General features: G+C 39.7%; 1 protein-coding gene across 1 annotated transcript in view; it reads right to left on the minus strand.

Moving 5' to 3' along the window:
• RFX7 (regulatory factor X7) overlaps positions 1 to 20,236 on the minus strand; it is a 592,746-nt gene that overhangs the window by 234,153 nt on the left and 338,357 nt on the right. The window contains exons 6-7 of the mRNA XM_053717507.1: positions 5,795 to 5,911; positions 5,235 to 5,319 (exon numbers count right to left, since the gene is read on the minus strand). Of these exons, the coding sequence (XP_053573482.1) occupies positions 5,235 to 5,319; positions 5,795 to 5,911 (202 nt within the window). The remainder of the gene's footprint in view (positions 1 to 5,234; positions 5,320 to 5,794; positions 5,912 to 20,236) is intronic.

Consider the following 20,236-nt stretch of genomic DNA (forward strand, 5'->3'; position numbering starts at 1 on the left):
TCTGATGCGGCAGTCCTAAGACCCAACATTTCCATGCATAAGGCTACCAAAGGGAAAGATTGTGACTGAAGGTTTTGACAAGCTGATATCAATGTTAAACTTCTCTTGTCTGACAAGGACAGAGTCATAGACACTGAATTTATCTAGAAACCTAAAAATGTTACCCTTGTCTGAGGAATCAATGAACTGATTGGTAAATTGATCCTCCAACCATGAACTTGAAGAAACAACACAAGTCGATTCGTATGAGATTCCTCGAAAATGAGAAGACTGAGCAAGTACCAAGATATCGTCCAAATAAGGAAATACCAAAACCCTATTCTCTGATTACAGAAAGAAGGGCACCGAGAACCTTTGAAAAAAATTCTTGGAACTGAGGCTAGGCCAAACAGTAGAGCCACAAAACTGGTAATGCTTGTCTAAAAAGAGAATCTCAGACACTAAAAGTGATCTGGATGAATCGGAATATGCAGATACACATCCTGTAAATCTATTGTAGACATATAATGCCCTTGCTAAACAAAAGGCAGGATAGTCCTATAGTAACCATTTTGAATGTTGGTATCCTAACATAACGATTCAATAATGATAGATCCAGAACTGGTCTGAAGGAATTGACCTTCTTTGGTACAATGAAGAGATAAAATAAAACCCCAGCCCCTGTTCCAGAACTGGAACTGGCATAAATACTCCAGCCAACTCTAGATCTGAAACACATTTCAGAAATGCTGAGCCTTGCTGTGTCGACTGGGACACGGGAAAGAAAAGAATCTCTTAGCCGGAGGCCTTAACTTGAAGCCAATTCTGTACCTTTCTGAAACAATGTTTCTGAAACCAGAGATTAAGAACGGAATTGATCCAAATTTCTTTGAAGAAAACGTAATCTGCCCCATACCAGCTGAGCTGGAATAAGGGCCGCACCTTCATAGGTACTTAGGAGCTGGCTATAGGTTTCTATAAGGCTTGGATATATTCCAAACTGGAAATAGTTTCCAAACTGATACCGCTCCTGAGGATGAAGGATCAGGCTTTTGTTCCTTGTTGTGAGGAAAGGAACGAAATGATTATTTACCCTGGAAAGAAAGGGAAAGCAAAGTTGACTTAGAAGACATGTCAGCATTCCAAGTTTAATCCATAAAGCTTTTCTAGCTAAAATAGCTAGAGACATATACCTGACATCAACTCTAATGATATCAAAAGATGGTATCACCAATAAAATTATTAGCATGTTATAGAATAATAATAATGCTATAAAATTATGATCTGTTACTTGTTGCGCTAAAGCTTCTAACCAAAAAGTTGAAGCTGCAGCAACATCCGCTAAAAATATAGCAGGTCTAAGAAGATTACCTGAACATAAGTAAGCTTTTCTTAGAAAGGATTCAATTTTCCTATCTAAAGGATCCTTAAATGAAGTACTATCTGCCATAGGAATAGTAGTACATTAGCAGGAGTAGAGACAGCCCCATAACCTTAGGGATTTTTGTCCCAAAAAACTCTAATCTGTCAGATGGCACAGGATATAATTTGCTTAAACGTCTAGAAGGAGTAAATAAATTACCCAAATTATTCCATTCCCTGGAAATTACTTCAGAAATAGCATCAGGGAGATAAAACACTTCTGGAATAACTACAGGAGATTTAAAAACCTTATTTAAACGTTTACATTAGTATCAAGAGGACCAGAATCCTCTATTTCTAATGCAAATAACACTTCTTTAAGTAAAGAACGAATAAATTCCATCTTGAACAAATACAAAGATTTATCAGCATCAACCTCTGAGACAGAAACCTCTGAACCAGAAGAACCATTATCAGTATCAGAATGATGATGTTCATTTAAAAATTCATCTGAAAAAAAGAGAAGTTTTAAAAGACTTTTATGTATACTAGAAGGAGAAATAACAGACATAGCCTTCTTAATGGATTTAAAAAATAAAATCTCTAATGTTATCATGAACACTCTGAAAATTAGATGTTGACGGACAGCAACAGGTAATGTAACAGTACTAAAGGAAATTTTATCTGCATTAATAAGTTTGACATGACATGCAATACAAATAACAGCTGGAGAAACAGATACCAAAAGTTTATAGCAGACTTAGCTTGGTAGCTCCAGCACTGTGCAGTGATTTTCCTGTAGTATCTTCTGACTCAGTTGCAACGTGGAACATCTTGCAATATGTAAAAGAAAAAAACAACATATAAAGCAAAATTGATCAAATTCCTTAAATGACAGTTTCAGGAATGGGAAAAAAATGCCAGTGAACAAGCTTCTAGCAACCAGAAGCAATAAATAATGAGACTTAAATAATGTGGAGACAAAAATGACGCCCATATTTTTTAGCGCCAAAAAAGACGCCCACATTATTTGGCGCCTAAATGCTTTTGGCGCCAAAAATGACGCCACATCCGGAACGCCGACATCTTTGACGCAAAATAACGTCAAAAAATGACGCAACTTCCGGCGACACGTATGACGCCGGAAACGGAAAAGAATTTTTGCGCCAAAAAAGTCCGCGCCAAGAATGACGCAATAAAATGAAGCATTTTCAGCCCCCGCGAGCCTAACAGCCCACAGGGAAAAAAAGTCAAATTTTTGAGGTAAGAAAAAATATGATAATTCAATGCATAATCCCAAATATGAAACTGACTGTCTGGAAATAAGGAAAGTTGAACATTCTGAGTCAAGGCAAATAAATGTTTGAATACATATATTTAGAACTTTATAAATAAAGTGCCCAACCATAGCTTAGAGTGTCACAGAAAATAAGACTTACTTACCCCAGGACACTCATCTACATGTTTGTAGAAAGCCAAACCAGTACTGAAACGAGAATCAGTAGAGGAAATGGTAAATATAAGAGTATATCGTCGATCTGAAAAGGGAGGTAAGAGATGAATCTCTACGACCGATAACAGAGAACCTTATGAAATAGACCCCGTAGAAGGAGATCACTGCATTCAATAGGCAATACTCTCTTCACATCCCTCTGACATTCACTGCACGCTGAGAGGAAAACCGGGCTCCAACTTGCTGCGGAGCGCATATCAACGTAGAATCTAGCACAAACTTACTTCACCACCTCCCTTGGAGGCAAAGTTTGTAAAACTGATTTGTGGGTGTGGTGAGGGGTGTATTTATAGGCATTTTAAGGTTTGGGAAACTTTGCCCCTCCTGGTAGGTATGTATATCCCATACGTCACTAGCTCATGGACTCTTGTTAATTACATGAAAGAAATGAGGCTCAGTCTATAACTAGAAAGGCCCCCTGACTGAAAAAGTTGTCTAACACAGTGCCTGCCGTTTTATAAACGTTCCCCAAGATTATAAATGCCAATTGTTAGCCTAAATCTGAATAATATGCCCAAATAAAGCAATCGATTTAGCCCATAAAAATGTCTACCAGTTTTTTAGCCCTTATTAAGCCCTTTATTCTGTATGTTTGACTAAGAAAATGGCTTACCGGTCCCCATGAGGGGAAATGACAGCCTTCCAGCATTACACAGTCTTTTTAGAAATATGGCTAGTCATACCTTAAGCAGAAAAGTCTGCTAACTGTTTCCCCCAACTGAAGTTACTTCATCTCAACAGTCCTATGTGGAAACAGCAATCGATTTTAGTTACTGTCTGCTAAAATCATCTTCCTCTTACAAACAGAAATCTTCATCCTTTTCTGTTTCAGAGTAAATAGTACATACCAGCACTATTTTAAAATAACAAACACTTGATAGAAGAATAAAAACTACATTAAAACACCAAAAAACTCTTAACCATCTCCGTGGAGATGTTGCCTGTGCAACGGCAAAGAGAATGACTGGGGTGGGCGGAGCCTAGGAGGGACTATATGGCCAGCTTTGCTGGGACTCTTTGCCATTTCCTGTTGGGGAAGAGAATATCCCACAAGTAAGGATGACGCCGTGGACCGGACACACCAATGTTGGAGAAAACGAGCTGACACCCCCTCCCCAGATATTCATGTCACAGTCATTGGGTTATACTAATTCCTCACCTCTTATTCCTTGCCACACCACAAACAAACAGATCTCTGAGACTATGCTCTGAACGGCAGCTATATAAATCTGAAGTTATGTAAAGATTTGCTGAAGCAATGTCCTTTTGTCAGAGGCATTATATATAAAGAAAGATGAGTCTAGAATGACTACCAGGAAAGTGATGCTGTAGAGGAGACGAAAGAGCCCTTTAGGTTGATTAGCAACTGTTATGTTGGAGACATCATAATGCCACAATTGAGTAAACCAGCTCCAGGGTGTAAAATTGAGCCATTACAAAGTTTTTGATTAGATAGGGGGACAATAAAGTGTCATGTTATAAAAGAGGAGAAGATTGGTAAGAACCTTGGAGAATATCTGCGGGGCTGTGGTCAGACTAAATTGATGGGTCACAAATACAAAATTGAATAATAAAAGGCAGATAATCTTGTAGTGTTTGGGATGCTTGTGGATATGAAGATTAAAATGAAGGTTGATGGTGGCTAGGTACTTTCTAGAATACATAAAACTCAGCATGGAACTGAAACAGCATTTCTTTTTTGGCACATGCTCCCTTTTTACAAAGGGATAGAATAAATTAACCTTTTGAGGAAAGATACTCCACTGCAGTTAGTAAAGTATGATGAGAGCTGCTAGAAAAAGGTAGAAATAAAGCAGTCATATCACAGGAATGTGGGACACTTACACTCCCACTGGTAATACTGCAGACTTAATAGTATCAATGCTAGGTCTCTTTGGGTCTAGCCCAAACTGGTATTGGTGTTAACTTAATACCAGATTTTTTTTTTGCATTTTACTCTGGTTATTTGCTTGTCTAATTGGGCTTCTATACTGACCAAAAACCTGAAGAGTGAACTGTGTTAACTGTAAAAATGATGAGGAATGTGGGTAACATCAGAAGATTCAAAAGGTAATAGCATGGTTCCAGCCAAAAAATAAAAGGAGGAGTGCACTTGTCTAATTTAATTGGTTTTGTTAAAACTTTCTGTGTTCAAATCTAAGTTAACTCTTAACTTGATTGTCTAGATTCATGTCCTGTTACGATAAATGTGAGACAGACTATTTTCATTGTTCCCTCCATTTTCTTACAGCCCTGCATAACTAAGTCTTCTGAATCTAAAATATAGTCTGACTAAAAAGTCAAATCTGAGTTAATACATAACAAGGGAAAATGTAAAACAACCGATTTAGATGATTTATAATTAAATATTATATGTTACCCCATCTCCAGTCTTGTTAAAGTCAAGGTTCGGCAACGATGGCATATGGACAAAAGCTTTTTTCCTCAGTCCGCTATAGCAATACGTGTTAGAGTTAAGGATCATCTGTTCAGAGTTTGTGGAAAAAGAACATTCTAATGTTTTAAAAAATTGTAGGTGGAAATTTGTTAAAGGACCATTATAGTGCAAAAATATCATGCTATAATTTGATAGACCATTTAATTTTAACACTACCTACTCTGCAACTTGATATGTATTAAACGCCAAAGAAGGATTAAACACATAATGAAGCACTCTTCTTCAGGGTGTAAAACACAGAGTTGTAGGGTCGGTACATTTACCATTACATGCTCCAACAAATTAGAATATGTACATTTGTGCATAATGTGCCTTTAATCAAAAAAGTTCCAGCAGAAAGTCAGATTTTGAGTCTTAGACAGTTTTTCTACAACACTTTGTTAGCCTTTGCTAATTATTTTTACCTCTTAATATAGCTGGCAGCAGAACAAGATATTTTGTTAACAAGTGCAAAATAGATTTGGACACAGAGTAAAGGATATTTTGATTTGCCTCTTGTACCAAGACGACGGGCTTTCATGTTCGGAAAAACATTTTTCATGATTTTTCCAAAATCAGCAGCACTTAGTGGATGATAGCCGAGATTGTCACAATAGCTCCTGAAAAAACAGACAAAGAGATAACAGGTTTGTAACGGATTAGTGATTCAGAGATTTAACTGACATCATCAAAAACAATGATCATACTTATCTGAAATAAAATAATCTAAATTATAATTATTGCCACATTACCGGTAAAAAAACAAAAATTTAAGATGATAGTCCATAGGGTTCATAACATGTGAGATATAATTCCTGCCACTAGGAGACCAATAACCCACACAATCTCTCCTCAGTTTAACGCATAGCTGAGTAGAGAATAAGAAGCATATAGGTAGGAAAGATAAAAGCAGGGTCTAGAGATGCAAATAAGAACTGTCGCCCCAAAAATAGAAACAGGGCCTATGAACTATCATCATTCTGAAAGAAAATGAATCAGTTAAGCATAAAACAATTTATGCTTACCTGATAAATTAAAAAACAAATTCATGGTGCTGAGAGTCCACAATGCATTATTTCTGGGAATTACTCTTCCATATCACTAGGAGGCAGCAAAGACTCTCAAACTCCAAGAACTCCCTCCCACCTCACAGGCAGCTCAGGCTAACATATAGCCAAGCAAAATGAGGTATGAAAAATGAATAAGATCCAAAAAAATGAGCAGGAAAAGGAGGATGTGCTAAAAAACAAAACAAAAATCCCCCAGAACAAAACAGGGTGGGGTCTCGTGGATTCTCACCACCATTAAAGAAAAAACATTTATCAGGTAAGCATAAATTATGTTTTCTTTCATAAAGGTGGTGAGAGTCCATGATGCATTACTCCTAGGAACAAATACCCAAACTGTGGGGTCCTTGAGTAATAGAAAAGTGTAGGATCTAAGAAACATCTTATTTCACTGAGAAACTAAATCCACATCCCCAATAGAGTCTAAAAATGGCAATAAAAACTAAACAGGTAAAAACAAATTAACCTCAAACACAACTGCCTGAAAGACATCCTACCAAAGGCTGCCTCAGAAGAAGCAAAAACATTAAAATAGTAGAAGAAATATGGAAGGGAGAACGCAAACTAAAGAAATTGGTCTACTTATAAATCAGAAACACAAGAAAGGGCAACTGGACTGAAAGAAAGAACAGAAAGTCATGTATGAAAACTGTACAAATCAAAAGATTTAACCAAAAAGACAAGCTCTAACAGAATCCAAAATAAATAAGTCACTCAGAATAATTATACGGAAATAAGACATGAAGAAGGTACAACAATGTCCCAACTAAAATAGTTAGAAAACATCACCTTATCCGAAATAAAGAGAAGTAATAATTATATCCAGGAGAAAAGAAATAAAGAGATGAAATAATTCAGAATAAATAGTTAAATGAAAACAAAAAACTTCCAGAAAGAAGTTAATATCCATCTGAAGCATGGGCTCAAAAGGAGAAACCCTGCAAAATCATCTAGACCAATATAAAGGTTCCAAGAAGGAAAATATTAGAAAAAAACAGGCGGCCAGACTAGAACTGAACCAAATGACAGAAAGATTAGCAATCTTCTATGAAACACAACAAAACAAGGACAGAAAACTGACCTTTAAAGAACTGGTTATCCAAACTAACTAGAGAATATAGCCAGAAATCTGGATAAAGAAAGCCAAGAAATAAAGGCCTTCCAGACCTTTAAATAACAGACTAAGACATCTGAAAAAGAAACTCAGAAACTGAATGGTTTAAAAAAAAAAAAAAAAAAAGTATATTTGATTCTATATCCAAGCCATCCATCAAGTGGAGAGAACTAAAATCCTGATAGAAAAACAAAAACATAATTTATGCTTACCTGATAAATTTATTTCTCTTGTAGTGTATCCAGTCCACGGATCATCCATTACTTATGGGATATTCTCCTTCCCAACAGGAAGTTGCAAGAGGATCACCCACAGCAGAGCTGCTATATAGCTCCTCCCCTAACTGTCATATCCAGTCATTCGACCGAAAACAAACAGAGAAAGGAGAAACCATAGGGTGCAGTGGTGACTGTAGTTTAATTAAAATTTAGACCTGCCTTAAAAGGACAGGGCGGGCCGTGGACTGGATACACTACAAGAGAAATAAATTAATCAGGTAAGCATAAATTATGTTTTCTCTTGTTAAGTGTATCCAGTCCACGGATCATCCATTACTTATGGGATACCAATACCAAAGCTAAAGTACACGGATGATGGGAGGGACAAGGCAGGATTAAGCGGAAGGAACCACTGCCTGAAGAACCTTTCTCCCCAAAACAGCCTCCGAAGAAGCAAAAGTATCAAATTTGTAAAATTTGGAAAAACTGTGAAGCGAAGACCAAGTCGCGGCCTTGCAAATCTGTTCAACAGAGGCCTCATTTTTAAAGGCCCAGGTGGAAGCCACAGCTCTAGTAGAATGAGCTGTAATCCTTTCAGGGGGCTGCTGTCCAGCAGTCTCATAGGCTAGGCGTATTATGCTCCGAAGCCAAAAGGAAAGAGAGGTTGCCGAAGCTTTTTGACCTCTCCTCTGTCCAGAGTAAACGTCAAACAGGGTAGATGTTTGACGAAAATCTTTAGTAGCTTGTAAGTAAAACTTCAAGGCACGGACTACGTCCAGATTATGTAATAGACGTTCCTTCTTTGAAGAAGGATTAGGACACAATGATGGAACAACAATCTCTTGATTGATATTCTTGTTAGAAACCACCTTAGGTAAAAACCCAGGTTTGGTACGCAGGACTACCTTATCTGCATGAAAAATCAGATAAGGAGAATCACATTGTAAGGCAGATAGCTCAGAGACTCTCCGAGCCGAGGAAATAGCCATCAAAAACAGAACTTTCCAAGATAAAAGTTTAATATCAATGGAATGAAGGGGTTCAAACGGAACTCCTTGAAGAACTTTAAGAACCAAGTTTAAGCTCCACGGGGGAGCAACAGGTTTAAACACAGGCTTAATTCTAACCAAAGCCTGGCAAAATGCCTGGACGTCTCGAACCTCTGCCAGACGCTTGTGCAAAAGAATAGACAGAGCAGAAATCTGTCTCTTTAAGGAACTAGCTGATAATCCTTTGTCCAAGCCCTCTTGGAGAAAAGACAATATTCTAGGAATCCTAACCTTACTCCATGAGTAATTCTTGGATTCACACCAACAAAGATATTTACTCCATATCTTGTGGTAGATTTTCCTGGTAACAGGCTTTCGTGCCTGTTTTAAAGTATCAATGACTGACTCGGAGAAGCCACGCTTTGATAGAATCAAGCGTTCAATCTCCATGCAGTCAGTCTCAGAGAAATTAGATTTGGATGATTGAAAGGATCTTGTATCAGAAGGTCCTGTCTTAGAGGCAGAGTCCATGGTGGAAAGGATGACATGTCCACTAGGTCTGCATACCAAGTCCTGCGTGGCCACGCAGGTGCTATCAGAATCACAGATGCTCTCTCCTGTTTGATTTTGGCAATCAGTCGAGGGAGCAGAGAAAACGGTGGAAACACATAAGCCAGGTTGAAGAACCAAGACGCTGCTAGAGCATCTATCAGCGTAGCTTCTGGGTCCCTGGACCTGGATCCGTAACAAGGAAGCTTGGCGTTCTGGCGAGACGCCATGAGATCCAACTCTGGTTTGCCCCAACGATGAATCAACTGAGCAAACACCTCCGGATGGAGTTCCCACTCCCCCAGATGGAAAGTCTGACGACTTAGAAAATCCGCCTCCCAGTTCTCCACGCCTGGGATATGGATTGCTGACAGGTGGCAAGAGTGGTACTCTGCCCAGCGAATTATTTTTGAGACTTCTAACATCGCTAGGGAACTCCTAGTTCCCCCTTGATGGTTGATGTAAGCCACAGTCGTGATGTTGTCCGACTGAAATCTGATGAACCTCAGAGATGCTGAGGCCAAGCCAGAAGAGCATTGAATATCGCTCTTAACTCCAGAATATTTATTGGAAGGAGTTTCTCCTCCTGAGTCCACGATCCCTGTGCCTTCAGGGAATTCCAGACTGCACCCCAACCTAGAAGGCTGGCATCTGTTGTTACAATTGTCCAATCTGGCCTGCGAAAGGTCATACCCTTGGACAGGTGTACCCGAGACAACCACCAGAGAAGAGAATCTCTGGTCTCTTGATCCAGATTTAGCAGAGGGGACAAATCTGTGTAATCTCCATTCCACTGACTCAGCATGCATAACTGCAGCGGTCTGAGATGAAGGCGCGCAAATGGCACTATGTCCATTGATGCTACCATTAAGCCGATTACCTCCATACACTGAGCTACCGAAGGGCGCGGAATGGAGTGAAGAACACGGCAAGCATTTAGAAGCTTTGATAACCTGGACTCCGTCAGGTAAATTTTCATTTCTACAGAATCTATAAGAGTCCCTAAGAAGGAGACTCTTGTGAGTGGGGATAGAGAACTCTTTTCCTCGTTCACTTTTCACCCGTGCGACCTCAGAAATGCCAGAACTATCTCTGTATGAGACTTGGCAACTTGAAAGCTTGACGCCTGTATCAGGATGTCGTCTAGATAAGGAGCCACCGCTATGCCTCGCGGTCTTAGAACCGCCAGAAGTGAGCCCAGAACCTTTGTAAAGATTCTCGGGGCTGTAGCCAACCCGAAGGGAAGAGCTACAAAATGGTAATGCCTGTCTAGAAAGGCAAACCTTAGAAACCGATGATGATCTTTGTGAATCGGTATGTGAAGGTAGGCATCCTTTAAGTCCACTGTGGTCATGTACTGACCTTCTTGGATCATGGGTAAGATGGTCCGAATAATTTCCATTTTGAAAGATGGAACTCTGAGGAATTTGTTTAAGATCTTTAGATCCAAAATTGGTCTGAAGGTTCCCTCTTTTTTGGGAACCACAAACAGATTCGAATAAAAACCCTGTCCTTGTTCCGTCCACGGAACTGGATGGATCACTCCCATAACTAGGAGGTCTTGCACACAGTGTAGGAATGCCTCTTTCTTTATCTGATTTGCAGATAGCCTTGAAAGATGAAATCTCCCTTGTGGAGGGGAAGCTTTGAAGTCCAGAAGATATCCCTGAGATATGATCTCCAACGCCCAGGGATCCTGAACATCTCTTGCCCACGCCTGGGCGAAGAGAGAAAGTCTGCCCCCTACTAGATCCGTCGCCGGATAGGGGGCCGTTCCTTCATGCTGTCTTAGAGGCAGCAGCAGGCTTTCTGGCCTGCTTGCCTTTGTTCCAGGACTGGTTAGGTTTCCAGGCCTGCTTAGATTGAGCAAAAGTTCCCTCTTGTTTTGAAGCGGAGGAAGTTGATGCTGCACCTGTCTTGAAATTTCGAAAGGCACGAAAATTAGACTGTTTGGCCTTTGCTTTGGCCCTGTCCTGAGGAAGGGTGTGACCCTTACCTCCAGTAATGTCAGCAATAATTTCCTTCAAACCAGGACCGAATAAGGTCTGCCCCTTGAAAGGAATGTTGGGTAATTTAGACTTCGAAGTCACGTCAGCTAACCAGGATTTAAGCCATAGCGCCCTACGCGCTTGGATGGCGAATCCGGAATTCTTAGCCGTTAGTTTAGTCAAATGAACAATGGCATCAGAAACAAATGAGTTAGCTAGCTTAAGTGTTCTAAGCTTGTCAATAATTTCAGTCAATGGAGCTGTATGGATGGCCTCTTCCAGGGCCTCAAACTAGAATGCCGCCGCGGCCGTGACAGGCGCAATGCATGCAAGGGGCTGTAAAATAAAACCTTGTTGAATAAACATTTTCTTAAGGTAACCCTCCAATTTTTTATCCATTGGATCTGAAAAAGCACAACTGTCCTCAACCAGGATAGTAGTACGCTTTGCTAAAGTAGAAACTGCTCCCTCCACCTTAGGGACCGTCTGCCATAAGTCCCGTGTAGTGGCGTCTATTGGAAACATTTTTCTAAATATAGGAGGTGGGGAAAAAGGCACACCCGGTCTTATCCCACTCCTTGCTAATAATTTCTGTAAGCCTTTTAGGTATAGGAAAAACATCAGTACACACCGGTAGCGCATAGTATTTATCCAGCCTACACAATTTCTCTGGTACTGCAACTGTGTTACAGTCATTCAGAGCAGCTAATACCTCCCCAAGCAACACACGGAGGTTCTCAAGCTTAAATTTAAAATTAGAAATCTCTGAATCAGGTTTCCCCGAATCAGAGATGTCACCCACAGACTGAAGCTCTCCGTCCTCATGATCTGCATATTGTGACGCAGTATCAGACATGGCCCTTACAGCATCTGTGCGCTCTGTATTTCTCCTAACCCCAGAGCAATTGCGCTTGCCTCTTAATTCAGGCAACCTGGATAATACCTCTGACAGGGTATTATTCATGATTGCAGCCATGTCCTGCAAGGTAATCGCTATGGGCGTCCCTGATGTAATTGGCGCCATATTAGCGTGCATCCCCTGAGCGGGAGGCGAAGGGTCTGACACGTGGGGAGAGTTAGTCGGCATAACTTCCCCCTCGTCAGAATCTTCTGGTGATATTTCTTTTATAGTTAAAGACTGATCTTTACTGTTTAAGGTGAAATCAATACATTTAGTACACATTCTCCTATGGGGCTCCACCATGGCTTTCAAACATAATGAACAAGTAATTTCCTCTGTGTCAGACATGTTTAAACAGACTAGCAATGAGACTAGCAAGCTTGGAAAACACTTTAAACAAGTTTACAAGCAATATAAAAAACGTTAATGCACCTTTAAGAAACACAAATTTTGTCAAAATTTGAAATAACAGTGAAAAAAGGCAGTTACACTAACAAAATTTTTACAGTGTATGTAACAAGTTAGCAGAGCATTGCACCCACTTGCAAATGGTTGCAAATGGATGATTAACCCCTTAATACCCAAAACAGAATAACAACAGACAAAAACTTTTTTTGTTGTTTTTTTTTTTCAAACAGTCACAACAACTGCCACAGCTCTACTGTGGCTTTTTACCTCCCTCAAAAACGACTTTGAAGCCTTTTGAGCCCTCCAGAGATGTCCTGGATCATGCAGGAAGAAGCTGGATGTCTCTGTCAGTATTTTTAGCTGCACAGAAAAGCACTAAAAAAGGCCCCTCCCACTCATATTACAACAGTGGAAAGCCTAAGGAAACTGTTTCTAGGCCAAATTCAAGCCAGCCATGTGGAAAAAAACTAGGCCCCAATAAGTTTTATCACCAAATACATATAAAAACGATTAAACATGCCAGCAAACGTTTTATATTACATTTTTATAAGAGTATGCATCTCTATTAATAAGCCTGATACCAGTAGCTCTCACTGCATTTAAGGCTTTACTTACATTAGTTCGTTATCAGCAGCATTTTCTAGCAAATTCCATCCCTAGAAAAAACATAATTTATGTAAGAACTTACCTGATAAATTCATTTCTTTCATATTAGCAAGAGTCCATGAGCTAGTGACGTATGGGATATACATTACTACCAGGAGGGGCAAAGTTTCCCAAACCTCAAAATACCTATAAATACACCCCTCACCACACCCACAATTCAGTTTAACGAATAGCCAAGAAGTGGGGTGATAAAAAAGTGCGAAAGCATATAAAATAAGGAATTGGAATAATTGTGCTTTATACAAAATCATAACCACCACAAAAAAAGGGCGGGCCTCATGGACTCTTGCTAATATGAAAGAAATGAATTTATCAGGTAAGTTTTTACATAAATTATGTTTTCTTTCATGTAATTAGCAAGAGTCCATGAGCTAGTGACGTATGGGATAATGACTACCCAAGATGTGGATCTTTCCACACAAGAGTCACTAGAGAGGGAGGGACAAAATAAAGACAGCCAATTCCTGCTGAAAATAATCCACACCCAAAATAAAGTTTAATGAAAAAACATAAGCAGAAGATTCAAACTGAAACCGCTGCCTGAAGTACTTTTCTACCAAAAACTGCTTCAGAAGAAGAAAATACATCAAAATGGTAGAATTTAGTAAAAGTATGCAAAGAGGACCAAGTTGCTGCTTTGCAAATCTGATCAACCGAAGCTTCATTCCTAAACGCCCAGGAAGTAGAAACTGACCTAGTAGAATGAGCTGTAATTTTCTGAGGCGGAGTTTTACCCGACTCAACATAGGCAAGATGAATTAAAGATTTCAACCAAGATGCCAAAGAAATGGCAGAAGCTTTCTGGCCTTTTCTAGAATCGGAAAAGATAACAAATAGACTAGAAGTCTTTCGGAAAGATTTAGTAGCTTCAACATAATATTTCAAAGCTCTAACAACATCCAAAGAATGCAACGATTTCTCCTTAGAATTCTTAGGATTAGGACATAATGAAGGAACCACAATTTCTCTACTAATGTTGTTGGAATTCACAACTTTAGGTAAAAATTCAAAAGAAGTTCGCAACACCTCCTTATCCTGATGAAAAATCAGAAAAGGAGACTCACAAGAAAGAGCAGATAATTCAGAGACTCTTCTGGCAGAAGAGATGGCCAAAAGGAACAAAACTTTCCAAGAAAGTAATTTAATGTCCAATGAATGCATAGGTTCAAATAAAGGAGCTTGAAGAGCCCCCAGAACCAAATTCAAACTCCAAGGAGGAGAAATTGACTTAATGACAGGCTTTATACGAACCAAAGTTTGTACAAAACAATGAATATCAGGAAGAATAGCAATCTTTCTGTGAAAAAGAACAGAAAGAGCAGAGATTTGTCCTTTCAAGGAACTTGCAGACAAACCCTTATCTAAACCATCCTGAAGAAACTGTAATATTCTCGGTATTCTAAAAGAATGCCAAGAAAAATGATGAGAAAGACACCAAGAAATATAAGTCTTCCAGACTCTATAATATATCTCTCTAGATACAGATTTACGAGCCTGTAACATAGTATTAATCACAGAGTCAGAGAAACCTCTGTGACCAAGAATCAAGCGTTCAATCTCCATACCTTTAAATTTAAGGATTTCAGATCCTGATGGAAAAAAGGACCTTGAGACAGAAGGTCTGGTCTTAACGGAAGACAAGATCCGCATACCAAAACCTGTGAGACCATGCCGGAGCTACCAGCAGAACAAACGAGCATTCCTTCAGAATCTTGGAGATTACTCTTGGAAGAAGAACTAGAGGCGGAAAGATATAGGCAGGATGATACTTCCAAGGAAGTGATAATGCATCCACTGCCTCCGCCTGAGGATCCCGGGATCTGGACAGATACCTGGGAAGTTTCTTGTTTAGATGAGACGCCATCAGATCTATTTCTGGAAGTTCCCACATTTGAACAATCTGAAAAAATACCTCTGGGTGAAGAGACCATTCGCCCGGATGCAACGTTTGGCGACTGAGATAATCTGCTTCCCAATTGTCTATACCTGGGATATGAACCGCAGAGATTAGACAGGAGCTGGATTCCGCCCAAACCAAAATTCGAGATACTTCTTTCATAGCCAGAGGACTGTGAGTCCCTCCTTGATGATTGATGTATGCCACAGTTGTGACATTGTCTGTCTGAAAACAAATGAACAATTCTCTCTTCAGAAGAGGCCAAAACTGAAGAGCTCTGAAAATTGCACGGAGTTCTAAAATATTGATCAGTAATCTCACCTCCTGAGATTCCCAAACTCCTTGTGCCGTCAGAGATCCCCACACAGCTCCCCAACCTGTGAGACTTGCATCTGTTGAAATTACAGTCCAGGTCGGAAGCACAAAAGAAGCCCCCTGAATTAAACGATGGTGATCTGTCCACCACGTTAGAGAGTGTCGAACAATCGGTTTTAAAGATATTAATTGAGATATCTTTGTGTAATCCTTGCACCATTGATTCAGCATACAGAGCTGAAGAGGTCGCATGTGAAAACGAGCAAAGGGGATCGCGTCCGATGCAGCAGTCATAAGACCTAGAATTTCCATGCATAAGGCTACCGAAGGGAATGATTGTGACTGAAGGTTTCGACAAGCTGTAATTAATTTTAGACGTCTCTTGTCTGTTAAAGACAGAGTCATGGACACTGAATCCATCTGGAAACCCAGAAAGGTTACCCTTGTCTGATGAATCAATGAACTTTTTGGTAAATTGATCCTCCAACCATGATCTTGAAGAAACAACACAAGTCGATTCGTATGAGATTCTGCTAAATGTAAAGACTGAGCAAGTACCAAGATATCGTCCAAATAAGGAAATACCACAATACCCTGTTCTCTGATTACAGACAGAAGGGCACCGAGAACCTTTGTAAAAATTCTTGGAGCTGTAGCTAGGCCAAACGGCAGAGCCACAAACTGGTAATGCTTGTCCAGAAAAGAGAATCTCAGGAACTGATAATGATCTGGATGAATCGGAATATGCAGATATGCATCCTGTAAATCTATTGTGGACATATAATTCCCTTGCTGAACAAAAGGCAAGATAGTCCTTACAGTTACCATCTTGAACGTTGGTATCCTTACATAACGATTCAATATTTTTAGATCCAGAACTGGTCTGAAGGAATTCTCCTTCTTTGGTACAATGAAGAGATTTGAATAAAACCCCATCCCCTGTTCCGGAACTGGAACTGGCATAATTACTCCAGTCAACTCTAGATCTGAAACACAATTCAGAAATGCTTGAGCTTTTACTGGATTTACTGGGACACGGGAAAGAAAAAATCTCTTTGCAGGAGGTCTCATCTTGAAACCAATTCTGTACCCTTCTGAAACAATGTTCTGAATCCAAAGATTGTGAACAGAATTGATCCAAATTTCTTTGAAAAAACGTAACCTGCCCCCTACCAGCTGAGCTGGAATGAGGGCCGCACCTTCATGTGGACTTAGAAGCAGGCTTTGCCTTTCTAGCTGGCTTGGATTTATTCCAGACTGGAGATGGTTTCCAAACTGAAACTGCTCCTGAGGATGAAGGATCAGGCTTTTGTTCTTTGTTGAAACGAAAGGAACGAAAACGATTATTAGCCCTGTTTTTACCTTTAGATTTTTTATCCTGTGGTAAAAAAGTTCCTTTCCCACCAGTAACAGTTGAAATAATAGAATCCAACTGAGAACCAAATAATTTGTTACCCTGGAAAGAAATAGAAAGTAGAGTTGATTTAGAAGCCATATCAGCATTCCAAGTTTTAAGCCATAAAGCTCTTCTAGCTAAAATAGCTAGAGACATAAACCTGACATCAACTCTGATAATATCAAAAATGGCATCACAGATAAAATTATTAGCATGCTGAAGAAGAATAATAATATCATGAGAATCATGATGTGTTACTTGTTGCGCTAAAGTTTCCAACCAAAAAGTTGAAGCTGCAGCAACATCAGCCAAAGATATAGCAGGTCTAAGAAGATTACCTGAACACAGATAAGCTTTTCTTAGAAAGGATTCAATTTTCCTATCTAAAGGATCCTTAAACGAAGTACCATCTGACGTAGGAATAGTAGTACGTTTAGCAAGGGTAGAAATAGCCCCATCAACCTTAGGGATTTTGTCCCAAAATTCTAATCTGTCAGACGGCACAGGATATAATTGCTTGAAACGTTTAGAAGGAGTAAATGAATTACCCAATTTATCCCATTCTTTGGAAATTACTGCAGAAATAGCATTAGGAACAGGAAAAACTTCTGGAATAACCACAGGAGCTTTAAATACCTTATCCAAACGTTTAGAATTAGTATCAAGAGGACCAGAATCCTCTATTTCTAAAGCAATTAGTACTTCTTTAAGTAAAGAACGAATAAATTCCATTTTAAATAAATATGAAGATTTATCAGCATCAACCTCTGAGACAGAATCCTCTGAACCAGAAGAGTCATCAGAATCAGAATGATGATGTTCATTTAAAAATTCATCTGTAGGGAGAGAAGTTTTAAAAGATTTTTTATGTTTACTAGAAGGAGAAATAACAGACATAGCCTTCTTTATGGATTCAGAAACAAAATCTCTTATGTTATCAGGAACATTCTGCACCTTAGATGTTGAGGGAACTGCAACAGGCAATGGTACATTACTAAAAGAAATATTATCTGCTTTAACAAGTTTGTCATGACAATCAATACAAACAACAGCCGGAGGAATAGCTACCAAAAGTTTACAGCAAATACACTTAGCTTTGGTAGATCCAGCACTAGACAGCGATTTTCCTGTAGTATCTTCTGACTCAGATGCAACGTGAGACATCTTGCAATATGTAAGAGAAAAAACAACATATAAAGCAAAATTGATCAAATTCCTTAAATGACAGTTTCAGGAATGGGAAAGAATGCCAAAGAACAAGCTTCTAGCAACCAGAAGCAATAAAAAATGAGACTTAAATAATGTGGAGATAAAAGCGACGCCCATATTTTTTAGCGCCAAAAAAGACGCCCACATTATTTGGCGCCTAAATGCTTTTGGCGCCAAAATGACGCCACATCCGGAACGCCGACATCTTTGGCGCAAAATAACGTCAAAAAAATGACGCAACTTCCGGCGACACGTATGACGCCGGAAACGGAAAAGAATTTTTGCGCCAAAAAAGTCCGCGCCAAGAATGACGCAATAAAATGAAGCATTTTCAGCCCCCGCGAGCCTAACAGCCCACAGGGAAAAAAGAGTCAAATTTTTGAAGGTAAGAAAAAAATGATTAATTCAAATGCATTATCCCAAATATGAAACTGACTGTCTGAAAAATAAGGAAAGTTGAACATTCTGAGTCAAGGCAAATAAATGTTTGAATACATATATTTAGAACTTTATAAACAAAGTGCCCAACCATAGCTTAGAGTGTCACAGAAAAACAGAATTTATGTTTACCTGATAAATTTCTTTCTCCAACGGTGTGTCCGGTCCACGGCGTCATCCTTACTTGTGGGATATTCTCTTCCCCAACAGGAAATGGCAAAGAGCCCAGCAAAGCTGGTCACATGATCCCTCCTAGGCTCCGCCTACCCCAGTCATTCGACCGACGTTAAGGAGGAATATTTGCATAGGAGAAACCATATGGTACCGTGGTGACTGTAGTTAAAGAAAATAAATTATCAGACCTGATTAAAAAACCAGGGCGGGCCGTGGACCGGACACACCGTTGGAGAAAGAAATTTATCAGGTAAACATAAATTCTGTTTTCTCCAACATAGGTGTGTCCGGTCCACGGCGTCATCCTTACTTGTGGGAACCAATACCAAAGCTTTAGGACACGGATGAAGGGAGGGAGCAAATCAGGTCACCTAAATGGAAGGCACCACGGCTTGCAAAACCTTTCTCCCAAAAATAGCCTCAGAAGAAGCAAAAGTATCAAACTTGTAAAATTTGGTAAAAGTGTGCAGTGAAGACCAAGTCGCTGCCCTACATATCTGATCAACAGAAGCCTCGTTCTTGAAGGCCCATGTGGAAGCCACAGCCCTAGTGGAATGAGCTGTGATTCTTTCGGGAGGCTGCCGTCCGGCAGTCTCGTAAGCCAATCTGATGATGCTTTTAATCCAAAAAGAGAGAGAGGTAGAAGTTGCTTTTTGACCTCTCCTTTTACCTGAATAAACAACAAACAAGGAAGATGTTTGTCTAAAATCCTTTGTAGCATCTAAATAGAATTTTAGAGCGCGAACAACATCCAAATTGTGCAACAAACGTTCCTTCTTTGAAACTGGTTTTGGACACAGAGAAGGTACGATAATCTCCTGGTTAATGTTTTTGTTAGAAACAACTTTTGGAAGAAAACCAGGTTTAGTACGTAAAACCACCTTATCTGCATGGAACACCAGATAAGGAGGAGAACACTGCAGAGCAGATAATTCTGAGACTCTTCTAGCAGAAGAAATCGCAACTAAAAACAAAACTTTCCAAGATAATAACTTAATATCAACGGAATGTAAGGGTTCAAACGGAACCCCCTGAAGAACTGAAAGAACTAAATTGAGACTCCAAGGAGGAGTCAAAGGTTTGTAAACAGGCTTGATTCTAACCAGAGCCTGAACAAAGGCTTGAACATCTGGCACAGCTGCCAGCTTTTTGTGAAGTAATACCGACAAGGCAGAAATCTGTCCCTTCAGGGAACTAGCAGATAATCCTTTTTCCAATCCTTCTTGAAGGAAGGATAGAATCCTAGGAATCTTAACCTTGTCCCAAGGGAATCCTTTAGATTCACACCAACAGATATATTTTTTCCAAATTTTGTGGTAAATCTTTCTAGTTACAGGCTTTCTGGCCTGAACAAGAGTATCGATAACAGAATCTGAGAATCCTCGCTTCGATAAAATCAAGCGTTCAATCTCCAAGCAGTCAGCTGGAGTGAAACCAGATTCGGATGTTCGAACGGACCCTGAACAAGAAGGTCTCGTCTCAAAGGTAGCTTCCAAGGTGGAGCCGATGACATATTCACCAGATCTGCATACCAAGTCCTGCGTGGCCACGCAGGAGCTATCAAGATCACCGACGCCCTCTCCTGATTGATCCTGGCTACCAGCCTGGGGATGAGA

Source organism: Bombina bombina, chromosome 6 (genome assembly GCF_027579735.1).
Source record: "Bombina bombina isolate aBomBom1 chromosome 6, aBomBom1.pri, whole genome shotgun sequence".
In the NCBI taxonomy this organism is placed as follows: Eukaryota; Metazoa; Chordata; class Amphibia; order Anura; family Bombinatoridae; genus Bombina; species Bombina bombina.